The 27,449-nt window shown below is 38.7% G+C and overlaps 1 protein-coding gene across 2 annotated transcripts in view; it reads left to right on the forward strand.

Moving 5' to 3' along the window:
• Positions 1 to 7,515: 7,515 nt before the first annotated feature.
• Positions 7,516 to 27,449, forward strand: part of LOC114665051 (regulator of G-protein signaling 9-like) — a 200,797-nt gene continuing 180,863 nt past the window's right edge. For both annotated transcript variants that reach the window (XM_028819421.2, XM_028819422.2), the window contains exon 1: positions 7,516 to 7,705. In XM_028819421.2, coding sequence (XP_028675254.2) covers positions 7,643 to 7,705 — 63 coding nt within the window. In that variant the 5' untranslated portion in view covers positions 7,516 to 7,642. The remainder of the gene's footprint in view (positions 7,706 to 27,449) is intronic.

The raw sequence follows: 27,449 nt of genomic DNA on the forward strand, positions 1-27,449 counted from the left end.
AGATCTCAAAAAATGTTACCTGCTTTTCAAACCAAACTCTAAATTTTGCCTCCTTTTACCTCAGTTGTATCTCATAGCTCCTTTTTATCTGAAGGAAGAAATTTTCGGAGAAACATCTGTGACAAAGTTGATTCTTAAATGAAACATAAATGAGAATCTCATTTTGTGAGACATCAAAGATCAACCTTTGTGGGTGTACACAATGTAATTATTATTTATCTTAATAATTTTGCCTGTTATTCTTTTGTTTATATATGTTTATGTTGTACCAACAGCCTTGATAATTGACATTTACATGTATTATCTCTTTTTTGTGTACAACATTTACTAAATATCTGGGAATTGTATGTGTTTAATCCCCAGGTCTTGAACTTGGCCCTGAAGAAGAAATGATTTCCTGAAATGTGTCAGCCAATATGCTCAATATTCTTACACAAATTGATATCTTTCTACTGTCTGAAGATCAGATTTTGTTCCTGAGATTTTGATTTAAGTCTTGAGACACATGGACATTGGTTTATTGGGCCTTTGACCCAGAGAATTTATTATTTGTAACATTTTGATTTACATTGTTTTATGTTCTCACACTGGTGTTTTTTTATATATTATTAGATTCCTAAGATATTTAATATAAGAAGTATTATCACAATTATTTGGTTGAAAAAGATCTTTTGTGTAAAACAATAATCTTCTTCTTTATTATTGTTTTGAAAAGTGTCCCATTTAGTGAATAAGTTATGATGGAAAGCACAGAGACTGAAGAAATGTCGAAAGACCAGGAGCAACTGTTACAACCATATAAATTCAAAGCCGGAAGAGTAGTCATGTCATTTTCTAACATGCCTAATCCACAACAGGGTTGTGTGGGTTCTGGAGCTTATTCCAGCCAGCATAGGACACAAGGCAGGAGTAAACCCTCCAGACAGGGTGCCAGTCCGTTATGGGGCAAATGCACACACATACACCTGCACAGCAAACACACACTGGAGGCAATTTAGCATCACCATTCGCTTAACTTGTCTTTGGACAGTAGGAGGAAACTGGAGCACCTGAAGGAAACTGTGGTCTTGCAGGGGATACACCAGCTCCCCCAACCCGACACAAGCAGATACAGAGACAAGTCCAGCAACACATAGGGTTTTTATTTTGCTGTGGAAAACACTTCCCAGTTGTTTCCCACAATAAAGCACAATCCACAGGTCCAATAAGTATATTAGAATAAAGCACACAGCCCTTTCTTTCCTCTTCTTCTTTCTCTCTCCATCTCTCCTTCCGGCAAGCGTCATCCCTTCCTTCCCAACTCCGGCTTTTGGAGCATTGGCAGCTGGCTCCTTTTATGCCGCACCCGGTAGTACTTCCTGTGGTCCATTAGTGTAGTGTGGAAACACTATGCGGAAGCTTGGCGAAGTGGGGCTCCGCAATCCCTGCAGCAACCCCTGACGGCACCTCTGGAACCCAACAGGGATTAGCCACCAAACTCCAACTCCCAGCATGCCCTGTGGGAATCCATGGTGCCCTATGCCTGCTCTCTCACCTGGTCCTTTCAGGTGAGAGGGCCATGGCTGCCCATCACAAAACCCACACAGACTTTGAGAGAATCCTAGCAGGAAAAGACTCGGGATTTGAATCCTGTTCTACTTATTGCAAGGCACTATGCCACCGTGCCACCCCAGAACAGAGTAATGAAAAAGAAAAACGTGTTATTGACTGTATAAAATCAGACAGGGCACTCTGTGGTCTGTGTTGGTGACCCAGTTCTTCTAAGAATGAAGATTAGGTCAGCTCATGGAGCACCTGGAACCTGAACTACACCTGAACCACACTTTGTGAACCACTGTTCTAATTCATTGAAAGCATATTATCATTAACAGTGCAATCATATTTTATTTTTCTCAGTCTTTATTGGACCATATATAACTTGCTGTGTTAATTAACTGTAGTTGTTCAAAGAAGTATATTGTTAGTAAGCTGACAAATAATATGTGCTTAGCTCATTACGTGTGTAGGATTTGACTAATGTAATAATGCCAGAGGCACTTCATGAAGACAAAGGCGTTTGAGATATGCTTATTTTAAGAATATAGAAATGATTGGCTCTAGATGAGCATGGCTGAGTCCTACATGATGATACAACGTAATTGCTGAAGCCCACACGCTGATGCAGTGTAATTGTAACTTCTCTCCCTCACACACTGTAAGAAGCATGCAGTGAGTATTTAATGAGTTCACCATGTATTGTTTTTTGCTTGTCTGATACTGTATACTTTCTTCTCGGTGCAGTGTTTTGTGTGGGTGCCTGACAGCTCCAGAAGGGTGGATTTTATTCCAAGCTCACTCACTGTCTGTGTGCAGTTTACATGCCCCCCCCCCCTTCATTTTTTCCTACATTCCCTGCTTTATCCTCTACTCCCTAAAGAGCTGAGCTTTGGCCCATTAGTGTGTGCCTGGTGATGCACGATCCCCTTGTACTCTGTTAGTTATTTTTTAGGTGCTCCAGGTTTCTTCTGTCAAGCTGCAGATCCCATTCCAGTTTAGGTTAATTGATGGCTCTAAACAGGCCCAGTGAAGGTGTGTGTGAATGTGCCTGCAATGGACTGACATCCCATAAAGACTTAAAGCACAATGCCGCTAGGATAAGAATCTACCCTTTGCCACACTGTAATGGGTAAAGTGGTAGGATACTGGTTGGCTGAAAAGACATTAAAATGCAATAACAGCAATCACATTTCCAGTAGAGTGTGGCCACATTTTTGCATGGCAAAGCTTCTATTACTGTTATCTCGAGGAAACAATAAAAAAATAACGATATTGCACGTCCTCTCTCAGCTTCCATAGTCCCTGAAATATTCTTTTGTTTCCACAAATTTTTTAAGTAAGCCAATTGTAATCTATGGATAAACTCCTTTTAATGAGACAACTGCAACTTGTTTTTACTCTGTCTGTAGTCAAAAATACCATAATTTCTACTTAATTAATATTTTTATACAGGTAAAATTCCGTTACAACGAATATCTTTACAACGAAATTTTCATTACAACAAAGTATTTTTATGGTCCCGACAGCTTCCCCATATGACAGGAGTCTACAGAAACCTCGTTACTACGAAGTACATTCAGTAGATACTTTCATTACAACGAAGTGCACAAAAGACCTTGAAATGCCTGAATGAATCATCCAGAGAGCAGTTAGTTCTGTGGCCGCAGCTCAGTTGTGCACAACGATCCCCAAACAGAAACACTGTAATTTTTTTTCTTTCTTCGAACTTTCCTCGTAGGCCCTACTGTTTTTTTTTTTTGTCATTTTTGTTTCCTGCGTTTTCAGTGATACCTTTTGCTTATTGCTTGTCATTATTTGAAAAACATCCATTGGAATTTAACTCATTGTCTCCCTCCTATAGAAACGGCAGACACGAAAAAACGATAACAGTTCATATTAGAAAAAAAAACTTCACATTTTTGCAGCTCTCGATTGCGGTAAAAAAAAAAGACGTTGCCAGTGAATTCGGAATTTCGCCATCGACGCTGTCAACTTTCTTGAAAGACAGAGCAAAAAAAAGTAGAGAAATCTCTGGCTGCAAATTTATGTGAACTGCTGCATTTGAAAACGTCGAAAAAGCCATTTTTATGTGGTTCGGTGATTCTCGTTCAAGAAACATTCCTATTAATGCGGCACTCGATCAAGAAAATGTGAGGTTTGTAAACTCTCTTGGGACCTCCCCCAACTGGACAGCAAGCCAAAGAGCGTCCCGAAGTGCGATCTCCGTGTCTGTACGGGGCAATAGCAGATATGTTGCGTCTCTCCGCCAAAGTAAACAGTGTCATGCTTGGGTCACTGATTTGCACAGAAACACAGAAGATTGTAGAGACAGGAACTTTATTCAAACACTACAAACAAACATGTCTCTTTTTCAAAAGTTTAAACGTGCTCCTTGACAAGACGGTGATGACAAATCCCTCTCACAATTAAAAGAATGCAAACATATCTTCCTCTTCAAAAGAGTGCGCGTCGGGAGCAGGCAAGGACAGAGATAGAGAAAGGCAAACAAACAATCAGCAACTGACGGGTGCGTTTGGACTTTTAAGTCTGCGAAGTACCACGCGGATCACGCGATAGATCAGCCGCAAGTAAGCCCAGCAGCAAGGGAGCAATGTGAAGGTAGTCTTTCAGCGTCTTTTTTTAACCTGTAGGGGTGCGATCAGCCCCCCAGCTCACAACAGAAAAGATCTCGAGGGTTAGGAGCATGTAAATTGTAAATGCAGATACTGTAACAGGATTACTTGATCACGGACCTGGCCACGACTCTGCCTGACTGCTGTGTCTGTGTATAGCTGAGTGGCAGATCACGCTACAATAAATAACTGTGCCGTTCCTGTTTCAAGCTGAATAAAGCCGGTTTTCCTAAAGTACTGAGACTAAGCCTCGTGTTTTGGAGTGCAAGACAGGGACTTATAGCGCCACCCCGATCTTTTATGATTTGCTTCTGTGGCGCTTCATTGCAGCGCTGTGATCCTCCTATTGCCCTGCCCCAGCAACGGACAAACAATCTTCCACAGACTCGCTTCAGGACGCACTTCAGCGTGTCGTTCCCATTGGGTGGGGGTCTCAAAACAGTTCAGAAACCTCACGATATGACGAAGAAATAATGATTCGGCTCCTGATTGATAACTGTGCAGCCCACAACATGCTTCCACATTTAGATAATGTTCGCGTTGAATCCCTCCCACCCAATTGCACAGCAGTGCTTCAGCCATTGGTTTTGGGCATCATTCACACCCTGAAAGTGTATTATGGCAAGGAAATGCTGAGAAAAATTCTCGCCAGCATAACTTGTAGGCAGGAGGAGATTAAAATTAACGCGAAAGAAGCTATTGAAATGATTGCAAACGCCTGGATACAAGTTAAAGAAAGCAGTATAGTAACAAATACAGAATCTCATTACAACAAAATTTTCGTTACAACGAAATATTTTTTAGGTCCCTGTGAGTTCGTTGTAACAGAATTTTACCTGTATATGAAAAAAGTGTATCTCATATACAGGGAAGGAGTATGTTGACTTGTACAAACAGAATTATTAGGCATATACTGTATAAAAGAAAGACCTGTATGTATATGGAGGTGTTCGCTCCGCTTACGCTCAACCGCAGCCACTAGATGGCGCATGCATGTGCTTTTAAATTTTTTCGGTGCTTTCACGCACTTCACTTCTCACTACGAGACACCAGTGACCAGCAAAAAAACGTTGTGCTAATGATACAGATGAAGAGACACAGAGTCGAAACGAAGCAAACGCTGCAAGTGAAATACCTCAGCAACAGAGGACAAGACTTGAGGTTTTCACTTAAACGTTGTCTTTCTGGAGGTATTTTCTTGACACAAAGGTTAATAGAACTGATATGCCAGCAATATGGCTGAGTTATGGTATCGCCAGTGTATTCCTGCAAATGCCAGTGGGGCAGCAAGCAATTCTTAAGAGTTAGCTGATGCCTCTCCAAGTTTACGAATATAGTATAACTTCTAGGGAGTCTTCAGGTTGTTTTTGGTCAGGAAGACCACACGCAGCTAGTTTATTCAAAGTACTTGGATCGGAGTGGTATGGATGGTACAGTGGTTAGTGCTTCTGCTTCACAGGTTCAACATTTTTGATCTGAATCCCATACCCAGTCATTGCCTTTATGGAGTCCACGCATTTTCCTTTTATCTGTGCGGGGTTTTTTATGCAAGTACTGGAGTTCTTCTCACGATGCAGTTTATATTAACTGGCAACTGTAATTTGGTACCTGTGCAAGTGAGTGTGGGTGTTTGCATGAGTAGGCTCTGTGATGAACTCTTCAGTCCAGGGACACCAAATGTATCACATATTAGCCAAAATCTGGATCCAATATGGAACCCATCAAATTGTTCACCCAAGGATAATATGGAGCCCAGATGCAGAACCAGTCAACCCAATAAGTGACATAGGTGGCTGCCTAGGGTGCAGTCATCTGAAGGGCACCATTTAAGAAAGTTAAGCAGTGTGTACTCCATAGGGTTACTCCTTGAAGGCTATGGTATATGCACAAAAGGGTGCTGTTTGTGCTACTCTAGATATGCACACTCTGGACACTGAGGGGGACCCCCTCAACCATTATGAAAAATGAGGAGCGACATTCATCCACGCCACCTAGATGGGCTTCATAAGGCACTACCCATATGGGTTAGTGCACTGTTGCTGATTGCCTGGTATAGGTTTGTTGGGAGTGAGCAAAAATCTTAACAGTTTGGGGGTCCCTGGAGACTGGGTTGAGAATTCCTGGTTTAGATATCATATACCTAAGCTTGAAGTGTCCTGACTCCATAAAGACGTAAAGATGTAAGGCAACAGTATCCAATGTGTATCTGAAAAATGTATTGTAGGTATGAGAATCATTTACATACTTCTATAAATATTAATCCTTTCATTTTCTAACCCTGCTTATCTAGCTTAGGGTTATGGGGAGCTGGTGCTTTATTACATAGTAACATTGGGTTCAAGATGGAAATTAATTATCTGGAATCCAGCAATTAAATTGATGATAGTCCATCACAAAGCACATTCAAACACACAAGAACTCATACAAATTTAGAGACATCATTAAAGACAGCGTACATGTTTTTGGCATATTGGAATAAAGCTAGACAGGCACACTCTTAAAAGTAAAGGTGCAAAAATGTTTCTTCAGAGCATTGCCATAGGGAAACCATATTTGATTTACAAAAGAACCATCGACATGAAGATTCCAGAAAGAAACTTTATTTATTTAGGACTCTAACAGGTTCCATAAATAAATGATAACAGATTTGTGAAATACCATTGAGTTTATGTTTTTAAAAAGGCTCTTGCTGGGTAAAATAAAACAGGCAAACTGCAGGTTTTCTTGATCTGTTGAAACCTGCCTGGTAGCCATACACATTAAAGATTTCTGTTTTGTCCACATATTAGGAATCTTTGTAAAGCTCAAAGAACCAATTTGATTGGCAAAGAACTCTTCTCAGACTGAAATGGTTCATTGTTATTAGCTCTACGAGGAACCACACAATCCAGTAAAGTAGCAGTAAAAAAACGTTATTTTAAAGAGTGCAGACACGGGAGAACATACAAACTTCACATAATGTATGGGATGGGATTTGAATCTAGGACTCTACACGTTTAAGGCAGCATTGTGCTGTCACAATATATACGCGTGAAAATGATTTACACACCTGTAATACTTTAGATATCTGCTGGTTAATTGATGTGTTAAATATGTCGTGTTTCAACTCATCATCCATGGCATTATGCAGAATCAAATATGGATACGTTTCTTCTAAACACAGCATACTTAATGCCTGAGAAAGATAAAAAAAATATTCCCTAATGTAAATAAAAGTGTGAAAATATTTTTGCATTAACCATCGTCTGCGGGGATTTTATTCACCCCGCTTAGAAATAAAGCGGCCGGCAGCGCTGAAATGAAAACTCGCTCTGATTGGCTAGCGCCTGGCCGCGGTTTCTTAATGATCTTACCTCTCTGTTATCACACGACGCTGAGAAAAGCTTGGCTCACAAACGTGCGATTTTGTCGCTGTTCTGTTACAAAAAAACTAATTAACACGGAATAAACAGGCGGATACAAGGAGCGCAATCATGACAATCAAACACTGTGATTACAGTCAGCACTACCGGCCTCGAATGGCATGTCTGAAAAAGGTAATTAAGACTATTTCCTTGTTCTGGGAATTGATAACATATATACAGTAAATGTCTGCATGTTATAATATCTACCTATCTGTAAATGTTGTGATAGTGGCAATGTGATGAACGTAACGCCAAGCGGAGACTCGGGGCTGATAATCTGGAGCATCCTTAGCTTGGTGGTAATACACACGAGGTTGATTTACAATCTGTTGTTTCTATCGTAACGAGTAGTTTTCCTTGTGACAAGTGCAGGATTGTAGGGCTGTAAAAATTTCCTGTAGACAGTAGACTCCATGATCGGGATGCCGTTGGCTTCGGTCTGTTGACTGGATTAGCCCCACGGCATACACGCGTCGCCCACTCCTTTTCACGAGTGTCTCTGTCTGAGCGCTCCCTCTCCTTCATTTAACTGTGTCTGTCAATTCGTTTACCGATGCAACGGGAGTGACTTGACTGAGTCGTCTGTTCGCGTACATGTAGTGCTTAAATACTGGAGCCTGCTTATTTATAGTTCTTTTTGACTTTGAACATCCTTTGATTTATTTAGCTTTAAAAACAAATATATTTTGAAACCTCCCGGACATCCGCTGCCTTGCGCGCTACGATCTTGTCAAATAAAGAGCAGCACTATCAGATGCAATGCCCGATCATCCCTGGAGCACGGAGGAATGTCAATTATATGTACAATTATTCCGAATGCCATGGGGACGTTATGATATTCAAAGCTGTTCAACTGATTAACATTCTCAGGAGCTGGAGTTACTTTTTCCCTCAGCTCTAGATAAATTGTATCATCACACTGATCCTCCAACCACCATTCATCCATTTTGCCTGCATCCACTTCCTTCAGTAAAAAAAAGGTTCGTGTTTTTAAAATTCCTGCTTGAAAAGTATCAACCCTCTGTGACCTTCTTTTTTTATTCTTGTGCTATTGACATTATCGTTATTAAAGGGATTATCACCACTTTGGCATTTTCAGTCTTTTTACAGCACCACTTCCTCTTGGCTGGCTATCATAGTACACGTCTTTTACTCAACCTATCATTAGTTTACAGTTTATTATCTTCATTTAATATAATGTTTCAGAGTTTTCTCCTTCTCCCAGTGTTTGCATGAGTTTTTCTGAGCAGGTACTTCAGTTTTGTCCCCCATGTGAAAAGCATACATTTTAAGTGAACTGATGACTCTCATTGTTCCCTGCACATTAGTGTACCCTGCGCTCTTAAAAATAAAGATGCCAGAATGCACATTCTTCAGAGTGGTGCCATAGGGGAACCATTTTTAGCTCTCTAAAGACCCATCAACATGAAGGTTCCAGAAAGAACCTAATTTATTTAGATCTGTAACAGGCTCCATAACAATAGATGGTAACAGATTTGTGAAATACCAGTTGGGTCTTTAATTGCTGCATACAAGAACACAGGCTAAGTTCAGGTGTTCTTAATCTATTAGCATCACCCTACATTAAAGAGTTCACTTTTTTTTCTACATATTAGGGTGTTTTTAAAAGCACAAAGAAAAAACTTCATAAGCAAAGAACCCTTCTCAGAATGAAATGGTGCTTGGTCAAGGAATATTTCTACAAGGAACCACACACCCCAGTGAAGAACCATAAGTGCCATTAAAGAACCAGCATTTTTAAGAGTGTTATGACAGGGCTGGAGATCCATTCATAGTTGGTCCCTGCCTCATGCCTGCTGCTGTTGGAAAAGGCTTCAGCGCCCATGGCCTTGAACTGAATTAAGTTGGTTGGATAATGGGTTGACAGCTGGTAGCTTGCTGTTTGGATGGATGGGTTTCACTCATTGCCTGCACTCTTAAAAATAAAGGTGGTAGGGTGGTTCAGCAGAGCTATGCCATAGCAGAACCATTTTGGTTTCCAACAGACCCATCCACATGAAGGTTCCAGAAAGAACTTTTATTTATTTAGGCTTCATACAGTAAATAACCATGAATAGATGGTAACAAATTTGTGAAATCCTAATAAGTCATGATTTTAAAAGGACTCTTGCTTCATACAATAACACAGACTACGTTTAGGTTTTCTTAATCTGTTAGTGTCTTCTAGGTAGCCCATCATAGAGTAAACATTTCAGGTTTTTTTTCTACCTATTAATAAGTTTTTCAAAGCACAAGGAACCAACTTCATATACAGAGAACCCGAAAATGGTGCTTTGTCAAGCAACAGCTTTATGAGGAACCACACAATGTAATAAAGAGCCATAAAATGTCATTAAAGAACCAGCATTTTAAACAATGTGTTTGCAATTTTGTTCCGTATTTGCATGTTGTTTTTTTTCCTAACACACCCCAAAGATGTAAGTTACTCTTCACTGAGCCTGTGAGTACGAATTTGACCTATGATGGCCTGTCACTCCATCCAAAGTTGGGTCTTACTTTGTGTCCATTGCTGACAGTTTGAGGCTTGGCTTCCTAAAGGGTGAAACCAAATTATGGAGGTTTGATTTTTGATAACTGGATAATCTGACCATGTTTTTCTATCATTCATCAAACAGAAAATGCAATTGTAAAATAATTTGAAATATTGTATATTCATTACAATGCACAGCAATGATCATAATTGTTTGTCAGTCTCATGAGGCCATTAGATTTATTATTTGTATTACTATAACTTGGAACATGTCCTGATTTGTTTCATTTTTCATTTGGATTATGTTTATTATATTATTACGCATCAGTGATAGAACTAGCATACGACGGCAATGGATGGTCATGGATAGTAGCCCTCCCTGTATTACATTGTAGACAGCTCTTCTGCACAGCCATTTGGCCAGGGTTAGACAGAGTTTGACTTGTATAGACCACACATTCCCAGATGTTTCCCTATGTGAAAAAGGAAAAAGAAGGAAATGTCAAGTTCCTGTTCTCAGTTACCACATGCCCTTTGCTTAATTAACTTTACATTATCACTCAGTTTGCCCCCCAGATTTCTGCCTTGTGCACATTACCATCTGATAGGATCTGACCACTGTAACCCTAAATTGGTTCAATAACAGATTATTATTTTCTTGCATTTGCATTACTAGTAGACTTATGATAGAACAAAAGAATTATGAATATCTCTTTGGTTTCAAGATGGTATGGTGGTGTAGTGGTTAGCGTTAATACCTTGCAGCTCTGCAGACTAGATTTGCTACCTGGCTTGGCTGCTTTCTTTATGGAGTCTCACCAAGTTTTTCTCTGGGTACCATGATTTTTCCTGCAATATCTCATACTTAGGTGTGTTAGGAAAAATGTGCATCTCTTACTTTGCTTGGCATGAGTTTACCATTTCATGGACTGGTGCACCATTCAGGGTTGGTGCCCCCCTTTGACATAGTGCTGCTGGAATAAGTTGATCTCCCTAGGACTAAGAATAAGAAGGTTTAGTAAACTGAAGGGTTCATGCATGGAGATGTACTATACACATATGTGATTGTACAGTTATATGTATATTTCCTAGTTCTTTGTGCTTTAACTTGATTAAACTGTAAAATGTGTAAGAGTATGTGAATGAAAAGAATGCTTTAAACTGAATGTTAATTGTGGCCTCAGTGTGTTAGTGTGGTGCTTGCCTGTTTCCCAATGTCTGGGCTCTATCTATCTATCTATCTATCTATCTATCTATCTATCTATCTATCTATCTATCTATCTATCTATCTATCTATCTATCTATCTATCTATCTATCTATCTATCTATCTATCTATCTATCTATCTATCTATCTATCTATCTATCTATCTATCTATTGTGAAGGGTATAGGGCCCCACTGAGCCCCAAACCCCAAACACAAATGCACAAAACAGTCCTGCATTCAAATGAAATGGGTTTTTATTACAAGAATACCTTGTACAAACATTAAACAGGTTGTCTGTCCTTCTTTCACTCTTCCTCTATCTCCACCACACTGCTATTCCTCCAAGATGCATGTTTCCTTCCTTCCTCTCAGCTCCAACTCACCTAGAGGCAGTGTGGTCTCTTTTATTGAGGACCTGGGAGTATTTCCGGTGATGTGACGTAGCCAGTTGGGAACACTACCTGGTTATGAGAAAGCCAGGGATGTCCTTCCCCGAAGCACCCTCTATCATCCACCAGGGACCTCTACAGGGCTACTCCTCTGGACTCCAACTCCCATGCAGCCCTGTGGGTGTCCAAACTGGAACTCCATATGAGGGACACTGACACCTATTAAATTGGGAATGAACTGCTGATTGCTGTCTTCCCCTGCCGGTTCTTGTAATATTCAGGCATCCCACCCAGGATGTGGACCATAAGCATCCTGACCAGGTATTACCCCTATTTAGTCCAACCTTCCATTATGTCATTCCGGCCAGGTAAGGACTCCACCTCCTATCTATCTATCTATCTATCTATCTATCTATCTATCTATCTATCTATCTATCTATCTATCTATCTATCTATCTATCTATCTATCTATCTATCTATCTATCTATCTATCTATCTATCTATCTATCTATCTAGATACTTCTGTTTTTGTCATATCTCAAAGATGTGCATGATAATTTACTTAGTAACTGTAAATTGTGAGTCAGAGTGTAAGTGAGTGTGTGCATGTATATTGTAGGCCCTGTAATGAACTGGTGTTCCGTTCATGGCGTGTTCCTTCAGTGTGCTAAAAATTACCTCTGACCCTAAAAACTGGAATCAGCAGGATGGACTGATTATTTAACACGGTTATCTATTTACTTCATGCATATTCTTCTCAAATATATCTGACCTTTAACTAGTGCTCAACATGTTGAGATGTGATTTGCATTAAACTAATATTTAGCAGCAAAAAATCATATTTACATATTCAGCTGGTTAACTTTGCAGTACCTTATGTTAATAAACACAATAACATACAAATAATTTACAACCTCACGTACCACCCTGAATTGTTGACAGCTAAGGTGTACTAATCTGAATATTAAAACCCATCATATGATGAATGTGAAGTCAGTGTCTGCTGAAAAACAGGGGACAACCCTTTCTGATTTTTAAATTTCATTTCCTAATTTTATTTAATTCCTTTCACTTAGTCCTTTCCATATGCCAGTAGTAGATGAAAGTGTTCTTTCAAACAGTAATGTTACAAAAATCCTGCTTTATCATTATTTTGTCCAACACAAATCAGCTTGTTTTCAATTTGTGAGGAAAGTAACAAGTGAACGTAGTTTTAATCAGAGGGCATCAAAAGTGATTACTGATCCAAATGAATTCTCTCCAAATTCTGACCAAATTATGCTTCTACAAATCCAATAGAATTTTAAGGTCACCTCCAAGGTTCCACAGGTCTCACACGCTATGGGGTCAACTAAAGTCCACCACCATGAAAAGTCTGAAACAGAATAACTTTTCCAGAAAACTACTTGAGGAAGAAACACTTGATCTTCAAGAAGCATCTTGCTCTATGATTTAATTGTGCAAAAAGATGCATAAGGGAAGTAGAGGTTCTGCAACAACACGTTCTTTAGAAGTGAATCAAAAGTGGAATGTCTGACAATAATTTAAAAAAGTCAAACACTGTTTTTGAAAGGAGATTCCTCAAACTAGCACTCAATCACAGTATTGGGAAGGTGATGGCTTGGGCTAGGATTATTGTCTCAGGTTCCAGAGACCACCTTGAATTCAAAACGATGGCCAAAATTTTCTGCTGGAGAATGTGAGACCATAAATATGGCAGATAAACTAAGCCAGTGTAACAGGACAATGATCAAAAAAAAACTCTACAACAATATAGCCAATAAAGAAGATATCTGAGATTTTACAATAGCTCAGTGCAGGATTAAGTGCAGAAAGATGACATGCTAAAAAAATAAATTATACATTCAGGATAGTCCTCAAACATCACACACGTCAAGAAGAGTGAAAATGAGTGAGCCCAAAGGTTTTCTGTACAATATGAGAAACTCATATCATGCAGGAAATGTTTATCTTACGTGAAAAGGGTGAAAACAGTCACTAAACCAAGAGGGCTGCCTGCTTTTTCACATATAAAAATATAATTTTAGTAGTTGTTTTTAAAGGAAAGCTCCACCCAAAAATGATATATATTTTTCTGTTATTTACCCCATGTGATTTTTAGTGATGGTTAAGAAAAATTCTCAATTTCATATTTTCATGGAGAATGGAGAGAAAAATGTTTCCAGTAGAGCAGAAGCTTATGGTGACCAATGTTGGACAACAGCAAGCAATATCAAAAATGTCCATTAAAAAATCTCACTTTACTTGTATTGCTTGTACAAGAAAAATGGGAGAGATAAGAAAGTACTGGAAAGGAGGTTGAAGTGGTATGGACATGTGATGAGGGGAAAGAATTGAATATTTAGGCAATAAAGAGATATGAATGGAAGTACAAGCGAAGAACAAGTGAGGGAGGCCAAAATAGAGATGGATGGATAAAGTAAAAGAAGAGCTAAAGGAAAAGTGTTTGACTGGTGAGAAAGTGCACAACCAAGCTGTTTGGAGAAGGTTGATCAAGCACTTTGACCCCACATAGCAGTGGGAGTAGATGAAGAGGAAGAAGAAGAAGACTTGTGCTACATAATCTACATGTCAAGCCATCCAGTACGCTAACAATGTGCAAAATGCATGCATTTTTTGCTAAAATATAATTAAATAAATACGTCTGGAAAATGAAAGAACTCCTCAAAAAGGCAGCCAATTCACATGGGTTTGCATTTTTGAATTGAAGACAGGGCACTTGACCAATGATTGAAGGGGTGAGGTGGGTCTTCAATTCGAGAGCAGTGTTCCTTTCTGTCAGATCAGCATATTTATAATGAAGATTGCTCAAAGATGTATGAGTATACCTAGCAGCAGACTGACAGTAGCAGTAGGGGTCTAGCAGAGTTTCGATTTTGGGATAGGCTCAGTCTATCTGCGACTCTGAATTGGAACAAGCAGTCAGCATATCACTGGACAAGACATTGAGAATGGTATGTGTTCAGATGAACAGTGGTTAGATAAAGGGATTGAAAAGGCAGATAGTGATTGCATAAATACACCCTTTGCCAATTAGTTAAAATTAGTATTTCAGAATATGTGGATTAAGATTCCTAACTCATATGGGTTAAAATTTAGTGCAGTATTATCCAAGGCAAATGAAAATACAGTTTTTTCACATTTTTTGTTGGATTAATACATTTCTAGCTTTATGAAGTAGAGGAATTTGAATGCCCCTGAACCAGTCCACCAGATGGAACACGTGCACAAATATTTCAAAAGGATTCAAAGGATTCAAAAATGAGCTTATGAAACAGCTTTTGTGAATGTGACCTTAGTAGCAAGAGGCTAATCCTTTAATGATATTACTTCACTGTTTCTGTTCAATAAGAACACTTTGTTGACTTAACCTTAATTTTTCCGAAGGAGAAGATGTAGAAGTGAGATATGTTTGGCAACACCAGTTTTTCTAGATTTCTGAAACTGATAATTGTCTGTAATAACTATAAGAGTGATGTTGTATGGAACTAGCCAAGTCCTTATTTTAATTTAATACATGCCTACATTATCTGATTGATAAGTATGAACATGTTCTTAAATGCGCAGACTATTCCTTCTGTTTCAACTCTAATAGTTTAGTGAACAAAGATGGCTGACACTATATCGCCTATTTTCTTGATTGTATCCAAAGAGTTCTTGTCTCACAAAGGTGATAAGTTTCCTTTAAGAATATCTGGAAAGTTTCATACTAGCTAACAACAATGCTTTATTTCTTGTATATCCCTACATCACACAAGGAATGGGCTTTAACAGGCTTTGTTTTCTGAAAACCCTCCAGCCTTGACTCCCTAAGAAGACAAGAAAGATCTCCCCCTCCCAATATAAACCTTGTCGTAGAAAAAAAAAACCAGGAAAAATCTTGGAAAAGGTAATTCAGAAAGAGACCACATCCCAAGTACTCTGGGCATGCAATGGGTGTCAAAAATTGGGGTGAATACAATACACAAAACAGAAAACAATCCTCTTCACAGAGCTAGATATACAATCTATCATTGCCACTTCAGAAATACAACACGGTAGTAGAAATTACTGTCATTTTATTAATTCTTGGAATCATAAGGAGGCCTGCATCTTGAGATTTTAATGTGTGCTCTGGTTTGTAAATAATGATAAGCTACAATAAGTAAGCAGGGCCTTAGTCATTTTAAGGATTTACATGTTAAAAGGAGGAATTGGAAATCTGCCCTAAAATGAACTGGGAGCCAGTGTAAGGACTTGAGAACTGGGGTGTTTGTGTTTGTGTTTTCTTCTTCTTGTAATAATTCTTGCAGCAGCATTTTGAATTAAGTGAAAGCTGTAAGAAGAACAATTTAAGCAGCCAGTGAACACCACATTGCAGTAGTCATTCATACTAGAAATAAAAATAAATGTATACATTAATTTCTCAGTATACTGCATATTTAGAAAACATCTTATTTTTCCACTATGTTTTGCATAGTTTTGTAATGTATTCTTTAACCGACATGCTAGTGTCAGAGATAACGCTTAGATTGTGGTCTGATTTAGTAAAATTAATGGTGATTTCAACTAAGTTAAATAATGACAAAATATTGTTGAGATCAGCATCATTCCCTACCTAGCTAAGGGACCGTCTTGATGATGGAGGATTTCACACCATTCAGACTGCTGGTCCAACCCCTGTTACACTCCAAGACGAGCTCAAATGCCAAAAGCCTAGTCAATAACAAGAAGATTTTAGTTCACATGTAACATTAGAGGTTATCCACATTTTTGGATATCCTGAAAATGGCTGTGCTAACCTTTATAAAATTGCTTTGATGACATCCATATGTTGCACATTCTGGGGATTTCTGGGTAGGATTACTATGTAAATGACGAATGCATTGACTCTTCCAGGCCAAACCTCATACTAAATTCAGAATCCTTAGGTCCTAACACACCTACATAGATGTATACTTTGTAAATATTCATTGAGGAAAACTCACAAAACAAATAATAAAACTGCTCTGAAGTACTGTACATTATAGGCTATTTGAATGATCTGACAGATACTGAGTATACTGGGTATACTTCTGCATACTGCTGGGTATGTTATGTTATGGCCTGCATATGCTGAAGCCCGTAGATGGTGTTGAAAACTTAATCATATTGCTAAATAGTGCCGTGATCTGGGAGTCCCAAAAGCACAGCTAAAAGGCTGTGCAAGCCTCAAAGCACCAAAGAGCACAAAGGAGATGCCTGAAAAGGCAAGGTGTTACACAGTAAATAAAGTCCCAAAGCAGATTCGAAAAAACGAGGTCGAGTCCCAATCTAAAATCCAGAGGTGAGGTCAAAAAACAAAGCAAGGGTTAAAAAAATCCACAAAAATAACAAAACAAAAGCAAAGCACAGCACAGCAAAACTCACAATAACTCTCCACTCCTAGTGGATTTAATGAACTGCAAGGAACTATGGGAGGCCCTCCCTCAAATAGAGTGAAGGGCCGCTCCTGGCGGCAATTGGAAGGTGCCCCTTCAGGAGCCACCCACAAAACACAAGGGTTTTGCCCCTTTCCCAACACACACAGAGTAAAATATAAAAAAGAAGCATTAATACAAATAAATGATACAAAATTTAACAAAACAGGTAAGAAACATAACTACGAACTCCAGTCAGGAGGAAAATGCTTTCTGAAACATGACAAACAGCATTAGACTCTGGAACAACAGCCCATGTCCAGTGTAGCCCACACCTGTTGTGAATTGGTGACACAAACATAATGAAAAGTGTGAAAGGTCTCCAAAATAGATGCAAAAACCAGGCCAGGAGTTTCATTGACCTGCCTAGAGAAAGGCTCCGCACCAGACATCCTGACGCCAAACTACACCGGCAGGACTTAGTCTCCATTGGCCCAAAATTGGAGACTGGCTTTTAAAGTAAAAAAAAAAAATATTTAAATGTTAAAAAAGCACAAGCATTCCCTTGAAGGGAGAGGCTAAAACCTCTGAGCAAGAGGAAAACACATAAATACGGCAAAGAGTGAAATGGCAAAAAAAAAAGAAAAGAGGCAAAAAGAGTTTGCATGAAAAAGCAGCCGAAAGCTAAGAAGTCCAATCTGTTATCCAATTCTCAGGATACGTCTTGGGGTACCATACACAAAACACAAGGAACATCACAAAATATGCAATACAAAAATACTAAATGAAAAACTAAACATAACTACATTAACAGAATTTTCATAGTAATAATAATAATGAATGAAAATAATTATTAATAAACAGCAATAAAAATTAAAATAAACATGTAATATTACACACGCTCCACAGTCACTCACACATCTGCTTCTATTCCAGCTGGATTTTGCCTCGTGCTGTTTATTTCTTTGGCGGGGTCTGAGACCCTCTTTTACCTGACTTTGAGATTAAAGTCTCATTGTCAACAATGCTTGTGTTTACTTTGACAACTTTGGAGTTCAGACACACTTGTTCCCTATTAACACCTGCAGTTCCTATGCCATTCAACTCTTCAGCAGCCTTTGTGGATAAAGGAGTACGAACATTGATGTTACTCGTCTGAGACATAAGGCAGAAGGATTCCCTCTGATTTTCCCTTCTATATCATGAGATATGGCAGCAAAATCTCAAGTGTTCATATGCTTATTCATCTGGAACCCACAGCGCTGGACAATATGGCTCTACCTATACAGATATTTGATATTTGAAATAGGCTAATCTGTTTCATGGCCTAGGTAATTGCCCTGCCTCTAAAGTATAAGTTGGATATCAATGCAGCTGTGATCACAGTTATTCAGGCTGTCTATTGTGTGCTGCTAGCACAGTACAGCACGTTATCAAGAAACTACAAAAGCTGCTGTCTGAACATATTATTCAGTCGGTGAATGTGTCCCCATAGGTGTCAGACGTGTTCTAAACTGAAAAAGAAACTCTAGGTCTGCAACTGTACATGGATTTAAGAGCTGTAAAAAAGACAGAAATTTCTGAACATTATCCATTGCAACTATAGAAGAACCAGCCCCCCACTTTCATGACTCAGAAATTTTCTTTCAGTTCAACCTTCATTAAGGTTACTTGAGATCCCTCATGCTGTTATTGCCTTTGTCGCCCATGCAGGTGAATTCTTTTATACAAGAAATCATTTCAGAATTATCTCCCCCCATCCGCTATGTTTCCAAAAGATAGTGTTCACTCATCCTTATTAGAGACTCAGATGTTGGGTCCAGATGTCACTGCCCATAGCAAATACCTGCAGACAACATTCACATCACTCAGTTTATATTATCTTGCATTCACTGCAGACATTTCTTTTTACTTTGTCCACGGTCATCATTTTTTGGATTTCTCCTTTCTGTTTAAATCCTCTAACAAATTCAAATATATGTGTATGCTATTCTTTGTGATTCTGAAACAAACTGCTTAACAGCTTGCCTGGTTTCTGGAATGGCAAGTTATTGCAAAGAGGTCTTTTAATAATATTCATCTGTTTCTCGTTCCGTACTTCAACTACATTGGCAAATGAAGGCTTTCAGGACTCTGTTATGTGATTTGGCACAAACTTTCAAACTTGAACAGTTGGATCCTTGGCATCTTCTTTGTCACAACCCATTTCCACCAAGACAGTCCAGCAATGATGACACCTTTTTATCACCATAACCTAAAAAATTGGATGCCAAACAAAAAAAAAGTAAAGATATACTTAACAGTAATAAGGCTGGTGTTGATGTAAGGTGCATAGACATTAACTATAAGGAAGAGATAAGAAGAAATATGTGAAAGAACTAGGACTCTAAATGAAAATGCTGAGGTGGGCTTTGTGTATTGGTCAATCAAAAGTCAAATCAAGCTATTGTTACGTATACATTATACAATAAAATTCTTACTTGCATCTCTTCTCATAACAGTTGACAAAAATACAATAGAAAAATCGGGAGAGGTCTCCCTGAGACTTTCTTGTATGCTCAAATATCAGGATGGATATTTGAGGAGTAAACCACAAGACAATGATTATATTTTTATATTATGTACATGATAGAACCATCAACAACAAATCAAATCATATTAGTTATATATTGAAGAATTATTATAAAAGTAAAGTTGAATAAATCGGACGCCACAGCTGCATGAATAAAAGGTAAAGCACCAGTTCCAATTAATGGAAATTGCCCTAAAGTTGATAAAAATCTACGTTTTGTACTTAACACTTGTATGCAAAATTTGGTTGACCTAAGTGAAAGCGTACTCAGGTTATCGTGTTTATATACACTGTCACACACGTGTGTTTAGGAGACAGCTAAAGGGCTTAAATACAGGAAATTCCATGCCAGACCAGGGGGTGGCAGAGTGCACTAATTTTCCCTCTCGATCTTTTGCAGACCATTCTAGGGAAATACCACCCGGCTCTGGTGCAGCCACTGACGTCACTGCTGGTTCCGGTATTTATGACATCACTTCCGTATTTATGACATCACTTCCGCTACTGGCCTTTAAAGCTGCCATCTTGCTTCATAGAAATCAGTTCTGTTTTGGACTCTGTTGAATGAGCATGGCTCTATATTTCGATCAGTTTTGCAGCCGTAAACGATTAAATGGGTGGCTGCCCCAAACCTTCTCGATGTCTTGTGGTCGTTTTTGTGACAACACACACACAGACAGACACACAGACATATTTTCAAAAATGGTAATTTCAGATTCTGGAGGATTCCAATACTTCCTCTATACTTCATATATGAGAAAGTCAGGGAGTTCTAAAATGCTGAGATTCATTAAAATTTTGACATTGAATATTTTGATGATTACAATACTTTCCCTATAACTTGTATACAAGAAAGTAAAAATTAATAAACTAAAAATATACATTGCTTGCAATATACTGGAGAGTATATACAAGGGTTGTCTGGGTTCCGCACGGAATTTGTCGAGTGTCAGCCTGTCGAAACCTGTTCTGCTGTGTAGAGGGATTATTCAAGTGGTTGCATGTTTTTGTTCAGATGTTTTGCTCCCTCTTTTCCTTCAGAATGAACACAAGAAGCAAACGAACTGAGAGTGCGCAGCTGGCGCTAGCAGCGAAGCTCCCGACTCCGTGCGTGCGTGACTTTCGAGTGATGATTTTTTACGACTTTTCTGATGGTTTAACAGCTAGAGAGTGCTGCCAAAAACTTTCTCGCATCTTCAAGAAGAATGCTGCAAAGAAGATGATGGTTTTTAAGTGGTTCCAGCGCTTCAGCACAGGCCACTTCAACTTTGACGATGAAGAACGTGAACCGAAACCGCGAAGTTCAACTGATGGCAGAAATGCTGATCGTGTGAAGGAGTTCCTGGAAGAAGATGGTCGTATGACCATCAGGAAAATTGCCCTGGAACTTGGGATGACCCGGTATGCTGTCGACACCATCATTCGACAAGATCTTGGCTTTACAAAGAAATGTGCCCGATGGGTTCCAAGGCTGCTGACTGAGGAACAAAAGCAAACTCACGTGGAATGGTGCAAGTTTTTCCTTGACAAGTTTAACAATGGCCAATCGAGGACTTTCGCGAGTGTTTTGCGGCATGGGTCAGAAGAGCCCAAAAGTGCATTGATGTTGGCGGTGAGTACTTGGAAAAAGTTTAAAAAGGATCGAAGTACATGAGAAAAATAGAAAAAAAAAATCCTTGGCTACTTATTTCGAGTGATTCCGCGCGGAACCCAGACAACCCTCGTACTGTATGTACTAAATTTGAATTCTTATGAGTGACTGTTCAGCAACCTTACATCTTGTAGGAAAAACTGTCCCTGAATCTGCCAGTATGAGTGCCAGTGGTACAAAAAAGAAAAGCGACTATGCACGATGGCCGAATCCTTACTGTTCTTCCACAAGGCAGTGAGTGTTGCTTATGTCCTAAATAGACGGCAGTTTGGCGTTGGTAATATTTTGTGTCACCTTCATCACACTCTACAGTGCTTTACTATCTTGAGTCAAGCAGAGGTTGTATTAGGATGTAATGCAGTCAGTGAGGATGGATTGCACTGTGCCCCTGTTGAAGTTTGAGAGAACAGATGACAGAAATCCAAACAGACCTCAGATATCTGAGGAAGTAGAGGCTCTGGTGAGTATTTTTGACAAGAGATGAAATGTATTGTGCCACCTTCAGCTTGTCAGTTGTGATCACTTCATGAAATTTAAAGCTGCTCACTCTTTCCGATGTAAATGTCTGCGTGGTCTGACTTCTGCTTTCTGAAGCATATGACCAGCTCCTTAGTTTTGCTGACATTAAGGTTTAGATTGTCGTCCTCGCACCAATGTACAGTATCAGCAGATAGGCCACTTCTCTGTAAGCCCTTTCTCACCATTGCGCGGGACCAGAAGTGATTCTGAAACGTGAATACACATCTGGGGACAGTCTGTTAAAGAGTGTGTAGTGAAAAGTGGTGAAATCCTGTGCTCATAGGCTACACTAATAGGGTATCTTTCTAAAACACCATCCACCAGTTTCTCCAGTCTGTGCGTTTTGAACTGCTGCTGGGATTTTGACTTTTAGAGCAAATACTGTAATACTGAACAAAAGAATCGACAATGAGAGAAAATAAAGAGCTGTACTTGCTTTTATCCATTCAGAAGCTCACTAGCCCAAGGGAACTGAAGCTTAATGATTAGTTTGCATGTTGTAATGAGCACTGCAACACAGGAGACAAACAGACACATACATATTTACTGGGGTCCACATGTTTGAGATGTGCCTCTGTCTGCTGTGATATCTTTTTGTCATTTTGACTATTGGAATACTATATGACATAATAACAGAAAACAGAGCTTAGATAAGCATTGTGATCTATGGATACACACAGTGCCAGATTAACCAATAGGCACATGTAGCATATGCTACGGGCCCCGCAATTTCGGGGGCCCCCAAATGGTGGACCCAATATTTAATGAAAAAGTGTAGCATTGAAAAACTGGTCTTTAAAAATATTATCTTTACGTTTTTAAACTGCAAATTTCTTACACAACAAAACTTTAGGGGCCCAACACATAAAATTCACATAAATATTATAAGATTCTTATTATAATCGAGAGTAAAATAATTATTTAGTCCGGTTTGAACTGTTCAGAATCTAAACTTCAGATGATGCAGACCAAAAGGGCCCCCAAATTTGAAATGTGCTACGGGCCCCCAAAGCTCTTAATCCGGCCCTGGATACACATCATGTTAAAGTGCTGCAGCTATTTTATCATGGCATGTATATATTTCCAATTAGACAAATGCTAACTTCTTTAAGTATTTGTTTAGATGTGCAGTCAGAAGGCGGGTGCTGTACAGCTTTGTCCATGCTTTACTGGCGTTGTTAGGCAGACTTGTTGATTTGGGTGTTTTGAGTGCTGAAATCTGTATCTCCTGTGCTACTTTGTTATCTGCTTTTTTAATGGCAGTCCTTTTGATGTGGTGTGACAAATCGTTTAAAACAATGCTTAAGTCTTTTGCCAGAAATGCTAGTAAAATACACTTTCACAGAGACTCCTGTTATCTCCATAAACCAGGGTGATTAGGAATTACATGTTGTGACCTTTATAACGCCTGGACATGGACGACACTAAGCACTTTTCCAGGTAATTTGCTTAGCATTGCAGTTAGCAATCGTTCGACAAGATGTCAGCACCCATGAACAAACATGGCATTGAAATGATACAAAAAGAATTCAGTTATAGTAAATATTTTTATAGTATTTTATAGTAAATATTTTTCTTAAAGAAATTGTGAAGAAATTAAAAATTCCCACATTCCAAAACATAATATGGGAAACAAAAAGTACTCCAAAACCTACTTGAACGTGTAATAAGGACAAAATGAGATACAAAAAGGTCTGGGGATGGTTACTCCATATACATGAAAAAGCTATTGAAAACAATGCAAAAAAATAGAGGCACATCTTTACAGACAGGACTCCAAAAACAGAACTGACTAACAGGTTTTAAGATGGTCTATAAATATGGCTGAACGGAGGAAGAGGTAGAGTGAAGGAGGCCAGAATAGGAACTGATGTGACAAGAAGAGGGATTCTGCAAACCGGATATGTTGTCATCAGATGGTGCTGGAAGTGACGTCAACTGTCATTGACAGGCATGGTCTTCAGCTGGTCTGCAGAGGAACAAAAGGAGAAAGGATCAGTTGACAGCGCCAACCTCTGGTCCAACTGAAAAATAAAACCATTTGAGCCTTTGAACCAAAATCATGGGAGCAAGGTAACATTGGAGCTCCCTTGGAGGCATGGCTGTTTAAGAGCAATGTAAGGCCCAGGGCTGCAGGAACACCAGGGGCGACTGGAAGGTGCTCTGCTCTGGTGTCCCTGTTTTAAATGTAAGACTTCCTTTGAGGCTTGAATTAATCCCATGATAGGGTTCAAAGCAATCTGGAGTCCACTGAGGTTGGGAGATGATTCAGTACAAGGTGTCAGCTAACAGATGGAAGTACAACCAAAGGGAGAGAGAAAGGTGTAAGGTGACACCCCACCTGAAAGACAGTGTTTCAACTCCTGAATTTTGTCAGGTATAGAGAGGCATGAAGGTTTATTTTGTACTTTTGTCATTCCTTTTATTAACCCCCTTCCTTCTATTTTTACAATTTTAACAAAAAGACAGTATTTTGTGTAACTTTGGCCTCCTTGACTTTCATTCTGGGCTTAGATATGACTACAGAATGCCTCTGTATTTCATATTAAGGTGTAGTTTATTGAATGCATGTTGTTTTAATCAATGTATAATCGAAAAACGCAATAATTCTGCAGGTGCTAAAGTTTACAAAAAATGTATAATTAATTCATTTTCTGCTTGAAGGTTACACACTTTCTACAACTGTGTGATTTCAGCACCCTTTAAGTATGTGAAAAGCTATAGAAATGTCTTTGCAATATGACTGAATGAAAGCCATTGTAGTGTATATTGTATTCTGAATATCACCTAACAATGTACTCAATGTGCACTTTTTGAGACTATTAGAAAAGCACTTCAGTTATAGAATTCATATCCTATCATTCTCAAAGTATCTAATCCAATTCAGGGTTGCAGAGGGCCAGAGGCTATCCCAGCAGCACTGGGCACAAGCCAGAAAACATTCCTGAATGGAACACCAGTCCACCACAGGGCTGCCATATTGTATCATTACAACGATGTATTTACTTGGACAGTGATTAAGTTAGCAAATGCTTTTATGTAAAGTAACATTCAAATTATAGGTACAGGTGTTAGTAAACCATACCAGATCTCTTCCATTTTTATGAGGGTCATCACAGGATAGTAACATTTATAGCTATAACGGAGCATTATATTTACAAGAGCTATTGATATATCTAACACATGACATACCAGAATTTATGTAAAATAATTTTAAATTAGCTATCCATTGCACTGCCGGCATTATTATGTCAGTCTTAAAAATTTAAGTGAAATGTGAAGTGCTAGGTTACACTCGTCAACAAGCATTTTGCTACTGGGATTCTTTCATCTGTACTTTAACAAATTTCACTTGCTGACTGCAAATCTGAAAACCGTTTTCATCCAACACGTCCCGTTTTTTAGTTATGATGTTCCAGGTCTTGGACAACTAGGGTATCTGGACAGTAACGGCGATGCATTTCAGCATTTAAGAAATAAGTTTGGTCTTGAGAAAAGTGAAGCCAAAATTAAGGAAGGTGTTTTTGTTGGCCCTGAAATCTGTGAACTGATGCTTGACGATGAGTTCAAAAGGAAACTGAAGCCAACTGAATCAGCACCCTCATTTGTGCAGGTTGTCCAGAATTTTCTTGACAAGCACAGAGCAGAGAATTATACTGAGCTTGTGGAGAATATGCTGAAAGTATATTAGCTTAGGGGAGCCAGAATTTTTACATTCTCATCTCGACTTTTTTCCACCAAATCTAAGCGATGTCAGAGATGAGCATGGGGAAAGATGTCATCAAGATATAAAGATGATGGAAAACTGATATCGGGAAAAATTCACTCCATGCATGATGGGTAACTACTGTTGGTTCTTGCAAAGAGAGATGGATGTGCAGTACAAGTGCAAAAGCGAGTGCCTCCAACATTTTTGGGCACTCTGAACTCACTTTTATATTGAGGTTAATTGACATAAATATGCTTTAACGTGTCTCTGGTGTCGTCTTCTGTTTTTTTTTCAGAATAAACACATCAAAACAATTTTGGTGGGACATAGTCCAAACTCCAGATATCATTTTGATATATTATATTGATATCCAAATGTGTCAAAACGTCAATGATGTGTATTTCAAAAACCTGATGTGCTAGCATAATTCCGATTTCATATATGAAATCAGTGTAAAAAACTTAATAAAGAGACGCTCTGAAGTTCCTAGAAGCAAACAAAAAATATTTTTTTGTAGACCAGTGTTATCGTTGTGTTTTTTCTTTTTAATCTGGAGTTGACACTACAATGAAGAGGCTGTTCTAGTATTATCTGGCATGGGCTGAGGAGAGCAGTACATTTTGCAGGTCCACAGTACTGGCATTATGAAGTGACCAGGGGGTGTCTAACCTTTCTCGTCTGGCACAGATGGCTACATCTCTTAATGTGCATATTGCAGACTTTCATTTAAAGGAATTCTCTTAGATTTCAGTCACATCATGTGGAAATGAGAACACTTTTTTTTACATGGGCCCTGTAAATAAATAAAAACATTTGCCTCTGAATAAATTGTAGGGCCTCCCAGACATTCTGTACATTTGTGGAAACACGTCAAGGCAGATCATGCAATGTTAAGTTATTCCAGTGTAGTCAGGACAGTCTAGTAGTTCACAATGTCAGTGGCAGTGGAGGTGTTGAGAAGGATGAGAAACAGATGATAGGAAAGGAAAGCACATCAAGTGGAATCGAGGGTCTCAGATGGAAGTACAGTAGCAGCTGAATTTGAAGGATAGAAGAAAGACATATTTATAATTAATACAGTAGGTGGCTCTGGAAATGAAAAGATGGAGGAGATTTATGGAAAGCACTTTCCAGAATTTCTGACAACAGTGGTATGTAAAAATATTAAGTAAAAAGGTTAATTCAATTTTAATTTGAAAGCAGTAATAGTATATGTTATATTAATAGCAATTGATATGGTGGTGTCTTATTCATTTTTTAAATTTAATATAATATATCAATACCAGAGGGGAAATGATCTTTTTGCATGACCTTTTAGTCTTTCATTATTATATTATATATATTATAGCTGATAGCTCATACCTGCAGGAAGCAGGATTCAATAATTCAATACCTGGATGGGTTACTTATTATATTTATAGTACAGAGTTTATAAGTGTATGTTCATGTGGATTTTTTCCCTGTGTAACTCTCATTTTCTCTGACATGACATGTAAGTTAATATTAGATTAAATAACAAGCATACAATTGTTTGGTCTGAATGAGGGTGTGTGCTGTGATGGAGTGTTATTTCATTCAATCTGTGAAAACAGCAAACAACAATGTTGTGCATCAAAATGACATAAAGCCTAAAACTGTACAATGCAGTCCTTCAGGCTACTTGTGTCACTGCGATTAAATAGGCAAATGGAGATGTTTCAAAATTGATTTGTAATTGTTTCACATACCAAATTTCTCAGAATACAGCATCACAGTGTCGTTTCAAGAGTACTGTAAAGAAATAATGTAAAATATGATACAGGATAATACCAGGGTAAGTAAAGTAAAGGCAATTTGAAAATTAAGGGTTATTTGCAACAGATAGTAGCTGACGCAATACAACACATTCACAATGGCTTATGGGTAATTTTGAACATGCCCAGTGCAGCAGTCTGCCACTT

Source organism: Erpetoichthys calabaricus, chromosome 14 (genome assembly GCF_900747795.2).
Source record: "Erpetoichthys calabaricus chromosome 14, fErpCal1.3, whole genome shotgun sequence".
In the NCBI taxonomy this organism is placed as follows: domain Eukaryota; kingdom Metazoa; phylum Chordata; class Cladistia; order Polypteriformes; family Polypteridae; genus Erpetoichthys; species Erpetoichthys calabaricus.